General features: G+C 38.6%; 1 protein-coding gene across 1 annotated transcript; it reads left to right on the top strand.

The window, feature by feature from the left end:
* The first annotated feature begins 2341 nt into the window (after positions 1–2341).
* On the top strand, positions 2342–17657 carry LOC307003775 (uncharacterized protein). Its single transcript, XM_079622566.1, has 2 exons — positions 2342–2474; positions 15987–17657. Exons 1-2 carry the CDS (start codon positions 2390–2392, stop codon positions 17375–17377), a joined length of 1476 nt encoding a protein of 491 aa, XP_079478692.1. The 5' UTR covers positions 2342–2389; the 3' UTR covers positions 17378–17657.
* The last annotated feature ends 138 nt before the right edge of the window (positions 17658–17795 follow it).

Below are 17795 nucleotides of genomic sequence, written 5' to 3'. Positions count from 1 at the left end.
AGGTCAGTTTATTAGACGAATTAAACTTGTGAGGTAACGCGGCGCTGTTTCACTCGCTCTACACTATCACACTAAACTGCATTTGAGTGTGGTGAAAGTTATGTTATGCTATGTGTTAGTTTGTTTGCTATATGGGACTAGCAGTAAGCTAGATAAACATTAGAATGACATACAGATCATATTCTAACATTTCATCATGTTGAACTATATAACATTGATTAGTCTTATGTACATTTGCTCACCTGTCTAATAATGTACATGCAAGAGCGGCTAAACTAAATCATGAACACAACTAATCTAAACAAAAATACACACAATGAGTAAAATGGAAAGTGAATGAAACCGGAAACAGAACAGGGGAATGATGCCATCATATGATTCATGATCATTTAATCATTTGAAAGCATCAGTTTCTTACTTCAAACACCTTGTTAAGAGGGGTATACCGCTTATGATAAACCTCTGTTGACAGTCTTTCAGCTGATTGCAATGGACAAATCAAACTAATGTTTAAAATGGTTTCCCCAAATTCAACTGTAAATGCAACTTTTAATGACTATTGCAGTCAAAAAAGGATTCAACGCCCTGAATAGAATCCCTCACAACTGCAAAAAGCAAGCATAATTTTTACACTGCAGAAGTCATTACAATTTCACAACAGCAGCCATACTGTCATCACACAAGAAACATAATTCTCAGCAAATTAACTGCACTATAAAAATAAATATCACTGCACAGACATGATTTAAAAAAAATTCCTGCTATCACTTTATCCTGAAGCAGAAGTGAGTGGAAACTCAAAATAAGAGTCAGAATCACAAGTAACTGTGTCAATAAATAACACATTGCAACGTTTTCTGTTGATAGTTTTTGTTTTGTGTTTTTAAAGTAGTCTGTGGCGAATACAGATTTCGTTTTTATTGGCAAACATTATTTATTGTAAAATATTAGTTTTTGATTTGGCCCTTTTGGGAAATATGCCTTGTTTGTATAAAATATTGCAAGAATGATTTCTGCACTCATGGGGACATTTAATATTCAACAATATTATTGATCTGCCTTGCTTAAGGTGGAATTTTCTTCTAGAAACAAACTTTGGTGTATTATTTTCATGTTATCACTGTGAAGCTGATTTGATACAATCTGTATTGTAAAAAACGCTATATAAATAGATGACTTGACTAAAAACATTACTGCTGTGCTTTTGTAAAAAGAATACACATATTTGATGCAGGTTATTTTCAGAACATGATTAGACACATTTAAATATGCATTTGCATTATTTAAATATAAATACCTGTGACAAATGTTTTATTATTTCTATGTGTTTTTGTCTACATTTTAATGCACTTTTGTGATTTTTAAACAGCAACGTGTAAATGGGACTTTTATTTTGGCATGGTGGTGTGACGTCATAGAGCTGCGCTGCGCTCCCACATGTTGTGTTTCGGCTGAAGAAAGGTTTGTGTTTTTGAGCATTTAAATCGTTGCAAACTCTTCAGTTTATTTTTTTAATTGTTTTTTACAAGCGATGGTAAATTAATTGTTATTATTGATATACCTTTGTAATGATTTATCTAATATTAATACATGTTATTTTTACTTTTAAAAAACCTCATCCACACATTAGTAACAGAGAAGTGCGTATATGTGATCAGCAAATATAAATAAATTTTACCTAAATGTGAATGTTCAATATTTTTGTAATAATTTGTAGTGCTAGTTTTAGTGTGTTTAGTCTAATCTCACTCTGACTGACTCTCTTACCAGTGCACTGAACTACTGAACTAGAGCTGATTGAGACACACACAGAGATTTATTGTGGATTTATTTTTCTTTCTGTTAATTATTCTCATCTTACACAGGACAAACACACAGAAAAACTCCTGGTGAAGCGACTGAGATCCACGAGACACTATTATAAACACTGCAAAAAATACTTTCTTAATTAGTATTTTTGTTTTGTTTCCAGTCCAAATATCTAAAAATTCTGAAACCAAGAAGCGTTTACTAGAGAAGTAAAATGACATAAGAAATTCTATTTTGTTTTAAGATAAAAAGAAAGTAATTTAAGTAATTTTTGCTTAAAACGAGCAAAATTATCTGCCAATGGGGTAAGCAAAAAATTCTTGGTTTCCATTTGAATGAAGATTTTTTTTCTTGTTTTCCATTTGAATTCAGATTTTTTTGCTTACCCCATTGGCAGATAATTTTGCTTGTTTTAAGCAAAAATTACTTAAATTACTTTCTTTTTATCTTAAAACAAAATAGAATTTCGTATGTCATTTTACTTCTATAGTAAAATGCTTCTTGATTTAATAATTTTTAGATATTTGGACTGGAAACAAAACAAAAATACTAAGTAAGAAAAGCATTTTTTGCAGTGAAGATGGCGTTTATTAAAGAGGAGAGTGAAGAAATTAGGATTGAAGAAGTATTCAGTTTGAAACAAGAAGATACTGAAGAACAAAAAGGTTGGTTTCATTCTCAAATCTGAACATCATTTGATCCTGAGACTAGTTCATATACAATGCTGTGAGTGCTGTGTGTTACAGCCAAATAATAGTATTCTCATGATGAAAAATGGGTAACACACAAGGTTCATTAGTTAGCATGGACTAATAATGAACTGCATTTATACAGCATTTATTAATCTTTGTTAATTTCAACATTTACTACAAACTTTAGCATCCGGCCGATATATTAATTATTAATTACTACATTATGAGATGCTGCAACTGTAATTCCTCACCATCAGCATTAACAAGTGCATGTCCATCAACAAACCGATTATTTTACTTGTACTCATTTATTTACGAGTGTTTTTCTAATATATTGCGGTGAACACGTGGAAACTGTATCAATAACAGTGCATGTAAGTTATGCAATGTTAGCTGATATCTAGCGTGAATGACTGATGTAACAAACGTTGGTAAAACAAATCTTGCTCCATGCTTAATCTTTCCTCAAAGTAGTGAGAACTACAGACAATCTGCATCAATAGACACAGTTATAAGTAATAGTGGCCCACAACTGATCAGCAGAAGTATTTCAGTAAGACAGTGAGTTAGACAGTTATCATTTCTCAGTTTTCATGAGCGAGCGGTTTGTGAATCCTGCAGTGAACAGAGATTTGAGAAGCAGTCGTCAATAAAATAAAGGGAACACCGCAAAAGTTTAGGATTATACTGCTGTAATATCGTGGTAAAGAGGAATATTAACCACTGATTCTTCACATGCTCATCATAAAGCAGTGAAAAAAACACTGGCTTTACCTTCACATTGTAGAGCACAGCGTCTTCTGGACATAATGCTGTTAGGGGCTAACAGTTTAGGACCCAAGTATCAGATGTTTGAAAGAAGACCCGGAGTCAGAATTATAATAAATTGAAGAAAAGTTTTACTGAAGATAGTTTTCAGTTTCAATACTCACAAAGAGTTCGTAGGCTGCCCCGTTTACAGTTACAAAGATCACAGCAGTTAGACCCTTCACCAAGGTCTAAGCTACGTCATCGCTTACAGGTTGAATGATTGTCATTGGCTAAGAACACATAGTCTAAGCAAATTTCCACACATATACAGATAGACGGAAGCATATCTCCATTGATTAGGCAGCCAACAACCATGTCTGTATGATATTGTGGGGCTGAAATATGGCTTCTATATGTTGAAATATGGTTTCTAGGAGGCTCTAAAACGGTTGCTAGGGTGTTCAGAGTGAACACTATATATACTGATATATTTAAACTAAGTTCCATTTTTAATTATTATAAAGTCATAACAAGATTTCTTATCATTGTTTTAATAAAATGTACTAGTTTAGGCCTATATTATTAGTGCCAAGAATTTTCACGTGAATAATGCACAGATCCGCGATCATTACGTGCGATCATTAATGGTCCAGTGGTTGAATTTTTGCCAAGCGTGTTCTAATCCGAAGTTTTATGTTTTGTTTTTTACATCAAAACCGAATATGTTTATCAGTGGTTGTATATCAGGAATAACATTTCCTATCATTGTTTGTGATATTATTTGTAAGAAACAACGTGTCTGTCACTTTAAGAGTTGCACAGATCCAAAAATTCTGCAGCACTGAAACCAGCGCAAGTCCTCTCGCGTTTGAATGGTTTAAAATCACATTAAGAGCACTTTTTCTGTTCGCACGTTTTGGGTGTGTGCAGGACATAAAACAGTGCGCGAGTCGTTTCCATGCTTGAAATGGTTTAAAATCACATTTTCTGTGACCACGCTTTTAGATGTGTGTGCATCTGATCTATTTTATAACAAGTATCCGGAACTTGACGAAGTAATGTGAAGAAATAAGAATTTCAAACGCTTGTAAAAATGCTCTTTATTTGAATGAGTGGGTGGCTCTTAAAAGAGCCGTTGTTGCCTTTAAAAGGACAGTTGGTGGCTTTAACTTTGGAGTTCCTCCTGCAGACCTTCTCTGTGGTTGCTCAGCAGAAGCTGGTTTCTCTCTGGGCTCAGGTGGACTCCATCGCTAGACAGATGGGAGAGGTTGATGTTTCTGTGGCGAATACAGCGCATCTGTCTCCCTGATAAGAAGCCAGACACCGCCCCGTTGATCCACCTTCGGCTCCGTTCCACGCCGTAGCCAGACCTGCTAGTCTGACCTCTCCAACTCAGACGGGGCAGAATGTGAGGAAACACCAGCCTGGTACTGGGAAAGTGGAAGCATTTGGCCAGGTCGCGCTTTATTTCCCAAAGGAGATCCAGGCAGTCGCGGCCCTCCCGACACAAACTGTTTCCACCCACGTGGATGATCAGGATGTCTGGTGCTGGAGCTCTGGCCCGGAGAGAACGCAGAGCTGGAAGCAGTTACTCCCAGAGTCTGACTCCTCTGCCGACCCAGGTGATCTCACAGCGTAGACCAATGTTTTCATCCAGGCGCTGCTCACAGATGTAAGTATGCAGCCTGCGGACGATAGAACTACCGACGATCCAAACGCGTGGTGTCATCTCAAAGAAAAGTGAGGGAACTTCAATTTACCGCCAGTATTTATGATGAGTGCTGCACATTTGATTGGCTGTTGCACATTCTACAGGCCCCACCCAACAGCCCCTAAGAGCAATCAAATAATTATATAGCATATATAAATACATAGATCCGCATCCTTTGCTCGTGTACATTTATGGGCCAGTGGTTTAATTTTTGCCAAGCGTGTCAGGTTCTGGGTTCTAATCGGCACTTTTTGTTTTTGTTTTTTACTAATCCAAACCGAATATGCTCATCAATATCAAGCAGAGACACTTTAGTGTGCATTTTATTTCGTGATCTTCCTTTAGACTGAAATAATTCCAGAACAGTTTTATTCCCTGCGCAGAGGAGATCCTCATTAAAATCTCCACAGATTAGTACGGGATGTTCGTCCACTATGTCCAAATAATCCAACAGACTCTTCAAGTTTTCCAAGAACTCTTCAAAACCGTAGTGTGGCGGCCTGTACACAGCAGTGATTGTTGCTTTGATCGGACTATCTACTTTGATGACAACATACTCCAGATCGGTCACATTTTGTACGAACTGCCTAGGCTCAGCTGAAATGTGCTCTTTGCGATATATTGCATCTCCACTGCCATCTTTCTTCACAATTTTTTGATGTGTCGAGGAGACATGTCTGTTGCGCATAAATGCGTTGTATCCATTGGACGTGGGGTGTAATGAGTGATCCGGTCAGGTGAGTTTCCATCATGCAAAGAATATCCGATAGAAGCAGTTCATGATGGCTTCTGATATCTTCAGTGTGGGATGACAGTCCTTCTGTGTTGTGATGAATGATTTTAAGCATTTGATCCTTGTTGGTTTCCCTCACCTGCTGCAAAAGTGGCATGATTCCTTTGAATGTTGCTCTTGTCATATTTCCCAATGAGGCTGTGACTGTATCAGCATATATCTTCTTTTCACTGAAGTCCGTAATGTGTAATCCATGAAGCGAGGTCGTTCTGCTGAGGGCAACGTAGGCCATTCCCGGCTCGAAAATCTTCTTCAGTGACACCACAGCATTCCTTGGACTTTTTGAGCTGTGCAGGCATAGGCTAACTTAAAGGATAATTCCGGTATTTAACACCTTGAGTCTATATTGTAGTTTGTTTTGGATGAACAAGAGTGGTGGACAACATTTTTTTGACAATGGTTCCTCTCTCGAGTTTTTGACTATAAAAGAATTGGCCATGGACCCATTTAACATGGGAGTCAATGTGCATGTCCGAAAATGTCATTAAAACAGCCAATAATGTTCGTTTACAAAACTGTTAAACTCACCGAGTGATTAGTGATGTTAGATGATGTTCCAGAAACAAAAAGTGTTGCGAAATACAGTTTCTGTCGTGTTTTATTCGTCATTTTGTAAAATCCCATTGTTGAAAAAATAGTTCCACTATAGCAAAATAAACGGATTGGAATCATATATTGCGACGATATATTGTTTATAATCATCAACGAACACCACTAACCACTCGGTGAGTTTAACAGATTTGTAAACGAACATCATTGGCTGTTTTAATGACATTTTCGGACATGCACATTGACTCCAATGTTAAATGGGTCCATGGCCAATTCTTTTATAGTCAAAAACTCGAGAGAGGAACCATTGTCAAAAAAAATGTGTCCACCACTCTTGTTCATCCAAAACAAACTACAATATAGACTCAAGGTGTTAAATACCGGAATTATCCTTTAATGGGAAATTGTCGACGAACTGCTCTTTTCCTTAGATTTTCTTCAGATCTCTCGATGTAAACCAAGTACCTGCGTTTGGATTGTTGAGCTAACTAGCATTTGATTCTATTTTTCGTCATATTGACAATATATGCAATCTTTCCAAAACAGCCATTCCATCTTCAGCATCAATATTCCTAGTCACCATTATGCGTACTCCCAATGCAATTTGTTTGGTGTCAGGCAAGTCGTCCTTTTTTCCGGTGATGGACTTCTTTTGTCTCTTCAAACCTCCTGTTCTTGGGTCTTTCCTGTAGTCTTCGGCATAGATAGTAATGATGTCAATGTAAAGAGGATGGATTGTTTCAGAATTGTGTCTGTGAACTTCCTTGTTGGTGTCTTTGGCGTTCTTCACAGCCTGGAGTAACAAACAATCTTCTTTGGCAAGATCAACGGTCTTCTGCTTCACCCGTAGGTGGTTTAAAAATTGGGCAAAAGCCAGGTCTTCTTTCTGATGCATGATCCCGGAGAGGGTAATTATTTGGAAATGGTCTTCCAGAAGTACAAAACATCCTCTTCCCACACACAGAGTGGTTTGGCTTTACCCAGAGGTGGCAGTTGATAAAAGTCTTCCACGGCGATGACAGAGATTCCACCGAAAGGTTTTTTTGCTGCCTTTGATTTGCTGACATCTCCAGTTTATGTAGGCAAAAAGATTCTTTGAAATCATGGATTATGCAAGAACTACTTGCTCGTAGTTCATCTAGGGCAGGGGTGCCCAATCCTGCTCCTGGCGATCGACTGTCCTGCACAGTTCATCTCCAACCCTAATCAAACAAACCTGCTTTTAATTTTCAAGTGATCCTGACGTGCTCTGAAGACCTTAATTGGTTGCTTCAGGTGTGTTTGATTAGGGTTGGAGATGAACTGTGCAGGACAGTCGATCGCCAGGAGCAGGATTGGGCACCCCTGATCTAGGGCATTTCCAAGTCCTCGATACGGTGGATTCAGGTTCCTTGGAAGTTTTAAAATGGAATGCAGTGTTTTACCGGAAATATTGAACACTGCCGTTCCAGTGAACGCACTCAAGAGCACCGTAGGCATGGACAGTTCCCCTTCCTCCCGCAGTCGAGGCAGTTGTTGCAGAATCTTTGTCGCTTCCGTGTATATGCACTTGATGACGTGTGATTTGCCACAACCAGCACCACCTGACACAAAGTAGAAAAACTGTTCTGGATTATGACCCCACACACACTTCTGACACCACTGACAGATCGTGTAGAATATGGCTGCCTGCGTCTCATTTAGACTTCTAAACAACTTCCTAACAAATTCAATGCTCCTCTGTGATGCCTCTATTTGTGGCACGACTCCATCTCCATGTTCAAGAATCTGAAATTATGGGACATCATCTTGTACATTCTCATCATCTGGATTGATGACTTGTCGTTACATTTACATTACATTTAGTCATTTAGCAGACGCTTTTATCCAAAGCGACTTACAACTGAGGACTACAGCAAGCGAGTCATCGTGAAGAGGCAAAAATAACGCAAGAAGTGCTCAAAATACAAAGTTCTGGCATTGCTCAGAGTAGCATAAGCCAAAACAAGGGAGGATTAAAGAGAAGTTGTTTTATTTTTTTATTATTATGTCAAGTGCTCACGGAAGAGATGAGTTTTCAGTTTTCTTTTGAATGTGGTCAGGGATTCTGCATTCCGGACGGGGGTAGGGAGATCATTCCATCGTTCTGTAAAGCACTCCAAACGATCCACTTCAATTTCGGGTGCAAAAGCGGTCCATGGATTCTCAGATGGCCCTTGCTGTTGCAGCTGATCGAATGCCTCATCGCTGTGTTTTTCAAACTTTTCCTTGTGTGCTTGCACCATGGCACGGACAGGCATCATCATACCAGGGTGAGTAGGTAGTTCCACAGATGAATTTTTTGTAAAACGTCTCATATGTTGGAAATCTAGGAGGTTTAGCTTTTCGTTGGTCTGATGTGGCATATAAAGCTCAAGTAATCTACTATAAAACTTTTCGGGTTGTTTTTCCTACAGCCTTCAGCCTACAACTACAGCCTTCCCAGACGTTCTTTTCAGAAAAGTTGATGTACACCTTGCTGGTCCTTGATTGCTGTAATTACTTCAATAATTGGTTATAAATCCAATAAAGAATGAATATCTTTCTGTATTAAAGGTTCTATATAATGCTGGGTACAAAGTTTTTTTCCCTGTAAATTTTCTGTTAAAATCATTCCAAACACTATCATCGCAATTTCTTCCTGCCATGCTTATTCTGAAGTCTCGCGAGATCTCCTGTGTTCACAGTCGAGACTCTGGTTGAAAATAGGCCTGTTTGAGATGATCAAAATCTGCGCAGAACCGATCACCGGTGATCACCGCGAGATGCATGCCGGTTAGAAATGTGTCCGAGTGCGGCCTGCCTTGCTCTGATGTCATGCTGACGTATGTAAAAACACTGTCGTGAGCGCAAGCCGCACGTGTCGGATTCTGCAGTTGAACGCAGTTGCTCTCCACCAACTGCGCTGATCAAAAGCACGATGGGAAACGACTCACTGACGACAAAGCTTAAAGGAACACTTCACCTCTGGAAAGATGAATGTGTATTTAAAATGGGTCATTTATGTAGAAGAAATGTAAAATTATTTTTGAATTTGGAGCCTTCTAGACTGAGAAAAGAAAGAAAATGTATTTTTGGCTTATGGGGATGAAAGACAACAACTCCCAGAATTCACTTGCTTCGCTGCCCTAGGAGGAGGCCACGCCTACCGGTAAGAGATCGCAGTAAACAACAAGGCTATGCTACTAGTGAGCCTCCGTGAGTCTGCCCAGTATTTTGATGTCGCCCAAAATGTCCAGGATTCGGCTTTTGCGTTCTTCAGTCGCCATTCCTCATGTTTACTGTGACGAGCAGGAACGAGACTGAAGGCCGCGGAGAACGATGCGAGCCCGGTGGCGTGATTACTGATGAGTGGCGCCGGCGCCTGTGAGACGCACCGGTCTCGTATCTCTCACGGAGGAGCGGGAATTTTCCTAGCAATATTAAAACGCACATCAAACGATCACTTGTTTAGCGTTCATGTAAACACTACATTCAGATTCACCAATCGGAATGAATTCAGTTAGATTGAAACAAAAGGTGTGCATGTAAACTATGAATGCGACTGCAGAAAGCAAAGGCCGAATCCTGGACATTTTGGACGATCTCGACGGACGGACATGTCCGGGAAAAAGAGGATGGTCACCGCTACTACTCAGCTTTCTCCACAGAATAAGAAACTGTTAGCTTAGCTTCTAAATAAAGAATGGCTGACATTATATGTACATTCTGTGAGTGAGATCCCTCTATGGGCGGGTTGAAAACATGCGGAACAGCGCCTTCTACTGGATAAATGATGAGCTAGTGTTTGTAGTCTTACCCTTATTCAAAGAAATTTGACTTCCTGCTTTTTATGACGCAAATTGACGATTTTTGCGTCATAAAAAGCAGGAAGTGGAACACTTAAATCCTTATTTCTCCCATCTCAGGGGAAAATAAGGGAATAAACCATGACCATTCGAAAATGTGACTGGGTTTCTAAAGATACAAAGTCTAATGCAAATGGGTGAAGTGTTCCTTTAATGCTCATTGGTGTAAACAACCGTGATGTATTGTTCTCTTTTAAAATGTTTGATTTTAAAACTCTGATATCATGTTTTATGTGTATAAATTATGTGCGAGTATTCCCGAACTCTCTGACAGTGTGATCTCTATATGGGTTATTTGATTGTTGTCATATTTATAAAAAAATGTTTATAAAACATGTAATTAAAGTAAACATAATTGATAAACACATCTTTGGTATGTAATTAAATAACAAGAACTTTGAGTGTCTTGTTCATTATATTTTCTTATAAAAGCAACTGAACTTAAATTACATCCAGTTTATTAGCAACACCGTTCACGAGCGTGAATCCTGCGATATCCGCCTTTGATCTCGTTGGTGTCTGATCCACTACGAGAAGAGAGAACTGTCCGGCTTGCCTGCACTTTTTTCACTCCTCCCATCACTGCAGCCTGCCTACTCTCGCATACATTTCAGGCGAGGCAAGGCGCATCTCAAACAAGCCTAATCTGTTAGTGTGTGGTGTGCTGTCTTCTTCACATCATGGCACACCACACACTATAGGAGCAAAACGGTTAAATCTAGGATTTTTTGTCCTCATGTTTGTAGTCTATCATATTTTGACAATCTTATAATCTTTTGGTGTGTACCCAGCATCACGCACCCAGCTGCTCTCGGACTGGATGCGATGGTTCAGGTGTGGCCGAGGCTTGGAGATTTGCAAGCCTTGTCGGTCAGTGTTGGGAATGTTCACTTTCTACATGAACTAGTTCAAAGTTCAGTTCACAAATTTTAAAATGAACTAGTTCAGTTCAGAGTTTCAAAAATCAACTAGTTCATAGTTTTTTTTTTTTCATGTTGCTGCGAGCTATTATTTTTCAAAATGATTGCCACAGCCCATATAGAACCACAGCAATTATTTGATCAGTTTTAACACTGAAGCTATGCGTCAGATGTTTCCCATCCTCACCGACCTTGTCATAAAACTCGTTTAAATGATCATGCGACGCCTACATGCTGCTTTTTGTTTTGATTTTAGTGATGAGTCGTTCATGAATCCATTCATTGTGTCTTTTACGTGACAAATGAACGAAAGACTCGGAAGGTAAAGTAATTAATTATGTTCCCTGTAAACGATTTTTGACTGCATTATAATGATTTAAAAATTCAGAATATGATCAAGATTGCGTAAGTGGATGTTTTCGGGGAATTTGCCAGTTAATAGTATAACATTTAAAGCCCCTTAAATGAACGAAATGACTCGGAAAAAAGATTTGTTAATTTTGATGAACGAGATCGAACAAGAGAGTCAGTAGACACTGGTGGTTGGTGTTGCCAGATTGGGTGTTTTTTCCGCTACATATTAAGGCCTGTTTACGGGGTGTTTTAGCCGGTTTTTGCCTGGAAGGCTCTATAGAAATCTGGCACCCTATTGAACGAAGTTAAACTGAGAGAGCGTGCCGTTCACTGACACCAGAATGAACAAGTTCACAGTAACGTTCATCAGGCAGTAATACAGTACGTTCAGTTCACGTTCGCCCAAAATATGAACGAGTTCAAGGAACGCGTTCAGGCACAACACTGTTGTCGGTTGATCCTTCGTTCCTGGAATTTGCACCGGGTATGGTGAAAGCCTTTCTTCACCCTAGACCGGGTTATATTCCTAAGGTCCCTATTAATGTTTCGGGCCCAATCGTGCTGCAGGCCTTCTGTCCTCCACCTTTACTACACCAGATCAGGAAAAACTTAATCTGCTGTCCCCTGTTTGTGCTTTGGATGCTTATGTTCACAGAGCTGCTCTGTGGCGTAATTCGGACCAACTATTTGTCTGTTTCGGGTCACCTAGAAAAGGTTACCCTGCTTCCAAGTAGATAATGAGCAAGTGGGTAGTCGAGGCTATCTCACTTGCTTATAAAGCGGCCGGTCAGCCTTCACCTTTGGCTGTTCAGGCCCATTCTACCAGGAGTATGGCTGCCTCTAAGGCTTTATTATCGGGGGTTTCCCTCTATGACATTGTGATGCGGCAGGCTGGTCCTCACTGCATACATTTGTTAGATTTTATGACTTGGATCTTGGCTCCACTCCAGGGTCTAGGGTGCTTGCTTCTTAGTGTGCGCAGTGACTTCACACAGAACAGGCCTTTGTTATAATGGCGTCGTGGGTATGGTGTTCCCACCGCATCTCGAGTTCCCTTGAAAGGGAACATCTCAGGTTACGTATGTAACCCTGGTTCCCTGAGAGGGAACGAGACGCTGCGTTGCACTGCATGCCTGTGCTCGACTTGCTTCGGCCTATCAGAAGCTGGTGCGGTCTGTTTTCAGGTGTGCTTTATAGTTTCCTGGTCGGTGACGTCATCCTTGACGTCTCGTCTTTCCATTGGACTGATTATACATGTGCTTCACGACGCAATCACGCATGGGCATTCCCACCGTCTCAACGCAGCTCGCGTTCCCTCTCAGGGAACAAGAGTTACATGCGTAACCTGAGACGTTTTTATTATGTCTACACAAATATAAGTCATTTAACAGTTTTAAATTATGTATAACACTTGCGAGTTATTTGAGTCTTTCGCACTGATAAGAACAAAATTTAGGTAATCGCGTCCGGCACAACCGCCGACCCCAGGGGGTTAATGTAAAAAAAAACGAGGCTTCAAAATAGTTATATCAATTTGGATTTAGATTTATTGGCTATCGGCTTTTAAATATAAAGAATAATCGATTATTTTATCGGCCAAAATATTGTGCATCCCTAAATTAGGAGTAATATCTATGTCCAAATATGTTAAGCTATTGATTGCATTTATAAAGGGATGTCCAAATTGTGCGATTTTTTTTGAGTGTTTAAAAAGAGTATTTAAAAATGATTTGGCATTATTCATTTTATTGCCAGAGAACTTTCCAAATCTGTCAGTCAATTTTAGAAAGACTGGAACATATCTCTCAAGCCTTGTTAGAAGGCAGAACATTTTTATTGATGGAAATAATTTAGGGTTCCAAAGTTATAATAAAAAACGCACAGATGTGTTTCTATGCCTCTTTTAATGAGCAAGTCATTGAAATTTTCATTCAACCAATTCGTTCAAAAAGGCTGATTTGTTCAACGATGCAAATAACTGTCTTCATAAATGGATCATTGAATAATTGACTCACCTGATTAATTCTTAAATGACACAAATGGAGGCTTCATTTATTCAAAACAGTAATATGCTATACTAAACCTAAACTAATTTTGACTAACTATATATCATTTGAAAGCTTACAATCTCTAGTTTCCATATTTCAATTTATTCAAAATAAATTACAGAGGAGCCGAAAAATCATGAAAGAATGGTAGAAACCTCAGTTTGTTTTCATGCCAAGAGTTCAAAAGATAGCATCCGTTCAATTATTTTAGAAAAAAAGGTCTGGGATTTTTTTAAATATAAAGAAAAAATGAATGATTCACCATTTGTGATTTGGCAGCGAGCTATAACGCACATGTTCTTTGTATGTGTTTCTTAGAGGTTGAATTCATTTAAAAATCTGCCAAACTTCCAATACTACTGAATAGGATGACTACTTCATAAATTGTATGAAAATTGTGGAAATAATTATTTAGATCACTCAAACCACATATGGAAATGAAGGAAATGAATTGCAGTTATAGAGTCACCAAGGTTTTGAAAATATATATTTTATATAAAATATGAATGACATTTTTTACATTGTACATTTTCATGAACTTGGCTGCGCCTGTGACTTATAGTCAGGTGCGACTTCTATATCAAAATGAATCCATACCGACTGATGAACCAAGATAAAACATTACTGTCTACAGCCGCGAGAGGGCGCTCTAGTTAGTGGAGTTGTTCAGAAGCGACACAGAGGATCAAGAAATTTAGTGATGTGGAATGAGATCACGGGAGCTTGGTGAACTTGCTTACTGGTAACTTGTTGGACTCGCCGGCTTATGTTAATTTAGCCTATTCAGCCTCCCAGAGTCCCAGGTATATGTTCTTTATGCTATTGTGTAGCTGAATAACTGTTAATGTGTTACATTAACATACCAGACACCTATTCGGCCTGTTTTTCTGTGTGCTATTGTGTAGTTGAATATCTTTCCTTTTGCGATGGATTTTCACAATTAATACCGTTTCCAATTATCCTACATCCTATCCAGGATATATAGATAATCTCGCGGTAACTAAAGAGCCTATCCTTTAGTTGTGTCCTCAAGAGTTATGCGATCAGTCTATACAAATTCTTATTCTATTATAAAGATAATAGATTTCCCCTTTGTATAATAAGTCTACCTTGAGTGGTACTCTTCAACCGTGTTCGCACTACAACAATCATATACCCTTACATATACATGTCGTATGCTGCCTCTTTGGCTATACTTTTATTGATCAATCAAATCTCATAGTGATTATTCTTATATCAAAAGAATGCTCACCCTCTGGTGTCGTTTCCTTCAGGGAAGATCTTCCTGATCCAGGCAGAAGAATGTGACTCGTACTCAAAAGAATCCAAGGTCCAGTCAGATGATTATAATAAATGTTTAACAATATTTATTAAAATAATCAAATGAAAAGAATACTTGTTACAGATTATAAGTGAGTACTAACTAACAGATAGATACTAGCTAGGCTGAAAGCTTCTTGCATCTGGTATGCTGGCGAACCAAACTTCTTGCAAGGTAGAGCAAAGTGTTCTCCCAGTTCTTCTTCTTATATAGTCTTGAATTTAGCATACATGCATGGGTATAATTGGCGACAGCAGGAAAGTCCCGTGTGGCTTCCCTTTAGTAAGCGTGGCTGTCTTTTAACAGACGTAAGCATCTTTAAGCAAGCGTGCCTGTTTTTTTTTCAGAGGACTGATGACTTTCATGGCTGAGAGTTTAAAGGCCTGAGGGAAGCAGAGCTGAACAATGACCTCTTTATTCAGCAGTACATTTCAAATGGTTATATTTTTTATTAGCCCAGCAAGTTCCCCTACATTGACTGTGACACACTGAGCTGTGAATTTCTTATTACGACCTTTCCTGTTTTTACGTCGTAATGAGGGGTCAAGTTAAGCGAAGGAAGTGCCATTCTCATATGGCCATTAAATGTCTGTACTTGGTCTTGAATTTTGTGAAATAAATGTATAAATAAATGCGACTTATAGTCCAGTGCGAATACGGTATATAACTTTTTTTTCTGTTTCACTTTATTAATTTATTTAACTTCTACAAAAATCTGCCAAATGTCTTCTTTAAAACAGGACCAATCTTACGTCTATATTCCAAAGCAAATTTCAATTCAAATTCTTGAATTACAACCATTTAAGTTCGGAATGTGCATTTTCATGTCAAGTCATGTGGCACCCTATACTTTGTGTAAATATTGATGTTTCTTCATATACAAGTGTTAATAGTCAGATAAATAGGACTTGAAAGTTATCCAAGAGAATGTTGTCACCTATATTGCTACAAGATTTAATGAGAATAGAAACTGAAAACAAAACGTTTACTCTACAAAACTGAACATGGATGAAAGGACACTATTTTGTCAATTTTAAATCTGTCTACAATTGACCAGTTCTTAGGTCAGCTGGTCGTTGTTGGTTTTGATGCCTGAAATGTCCTTTTTTTTCATGTTTGTTGCTTTGTGTTATTAAACTGGGTTTAACTTGTATTTGTCACTGTTCACCATAGACCTGATGGCGCTGAAAGAAGAGACTCAAGAACTGAATGAAATGAAAGGGAAATATCAGTATGACAATCATTTCGCAACTGGAGAAAAATCTTTAAATTCCTCAAAGACTGAAACAACAACAACTAGAAGTTGTTGCACCTGCTCTCAGTGTGGAAAGAGTTTTGATCAACAAGGAAATCTTGCAGTCCACATGAGAACTCACACTGGAAAAAAGCCTTACACCTGCCAACAGTGTGGAAAAAATTTCATTCAAAAATCAAGCCTTAATAACCACATGAGAATTCACACTGGAGAGAAGCCTTACACCTGCAAACTGTGTGGAATACATTTCAGCCGAAAAGGAAACCTCACAGTCCACATGAGAATTCACACTGGAGAGAGTCTCTACACCTGTCAAGAGTGTGGAAAAAGTTTCATTCATAAAACAAGCCTTAATAACCACATGCGAATTCACACTGGAGAGAAGCCTTACACCTGCAAACTGTGTGGAATATGTTTCAACCGAAAAGGAAACCTTAAAGTTCACGAGAGAATTCACACTGGAGAGAGTCTCTACACCTGTCAAGAGTGTGGAAAAAGTTTCATTCAAAAAGGAAGCCTTAAAAGCCACATGAGAAGTCACACTGGAGAGAAGCCTTACATCTGCCCTCAATGTGGAAATAGTTTTACACATAAGACAACCCTTAATGCCCACATGAAAACTCACACCAGAGAAAAGCTGTTCACATGTGATCAGTGTGGAAATAGTTACAGATGGAAAATATCCCTTAATAACCACATGAGGATTCATGCAAAAGGAAACAGTTTTATATGTCATCAGTGTGGAACGAGTTTCACAGACAGGAAAGACCTTAAGAATCATGTAAAAATTCACATCAGTGAGAAGCCTTTCATGTGCCATCACTGTGGAAGGACTTGCACAAAAAAAGGATTCCTTGAGGTTCACATGAGAACTCACACAGGAGAGAAGCCTTACACCTGCCCTCAGTGTGGAAAGAGTTTCACCCTTAAAGGAAACCTTGATGTTCATATGAGGTTTCACACTGGAAAGAAGCCTTACACATGCCCTCAGTGTGAAAAGAGTTTCACACTTAAAGGAAACCTCAAGGTTCACATGAGGCTTCACAGTGGAAAAAAGCTTTTCACCTGTTCTCAGTGTGGAAAGAGTTTCACAGTTAAAGGAAACCTTGAGGTTCACATGAGAGTTCATACTGGAGAGAAGCCTTTCACCTGTCCTCAGTGTGGAAAGAGTTTCACCGTTAAAGGAAACCTTGAGGTTCACATGAGGCTTCACACTGGAAAGAAGTCTTTCACGTGTCTTCAATGTGATAAGATTTTCAAAAATCAAAGAGACCTAAAACGTCATTTGCAAACTCATTCTGGAAAGTAATTGTAGTGTTCTTCAGTGTGGTAAGTTTACAAAATAGAGCAGTTTCACACTACATATTCACTCCTTTCATTTGATTAGTGTAATAAAAATCTTTTTACATTACACTTACATAGGGTCTCACATATGCATGCCTTGCTTTGTGTGGAATGCATTTTAATTGGCTCTACAATTTAAAATGGCACAAGAAAATATGCATCTTTGTAAAAATGTATTTTGATTGTATAGTCGTAACTCTTATTTGATTCAGTTTAATATTTTAATAAACATAAAGTAACTTCCATCTTGCTATAAAATCACACAACAAATTAAAAAACATCAACGGTGTAAACAATGCATTTTATGTGGCAGCCTTAAAGGGATAGTTCACCCAAAAATGAAAATGTATATGACATTCTTCTTTCAGTTGAATACAATCACA

The sequence above is a fragment of the Phoxinus phoxinus genome, assembly GCF_949152265.1.
Source record: "Phoxinus phoxinus genome assembly, chromosome: 9".
NCBI lineage: Eukaryota > Metazoa > Chordata > Actinopteri > Cypriniformes > Leuciscidae > Phoxinus > Phoxinus phoxinus.
Note: the sequence above shows the minus strand (reverse complement) of the source record. Positions and strands in the feature narration are given on the sequence as shown.

Bases quoted from the DNA above. Each gene is read 5' to 3' on its own strand.
- LOC307003775 (XM_079622566.1), top strand. From the start codon at position 2,390: ATGGCGTTTATTAAAGAGGAGAGTGAAGAAATTAGGATTGAAGAAGTA. The intron at 2,475-15,986 runs GTTGGTTTCATT...TGTTCACCATAG, and splicing joins AGATACTGAAGAACAAAAAG to ACCTGATGGCGCTGAAAGAA.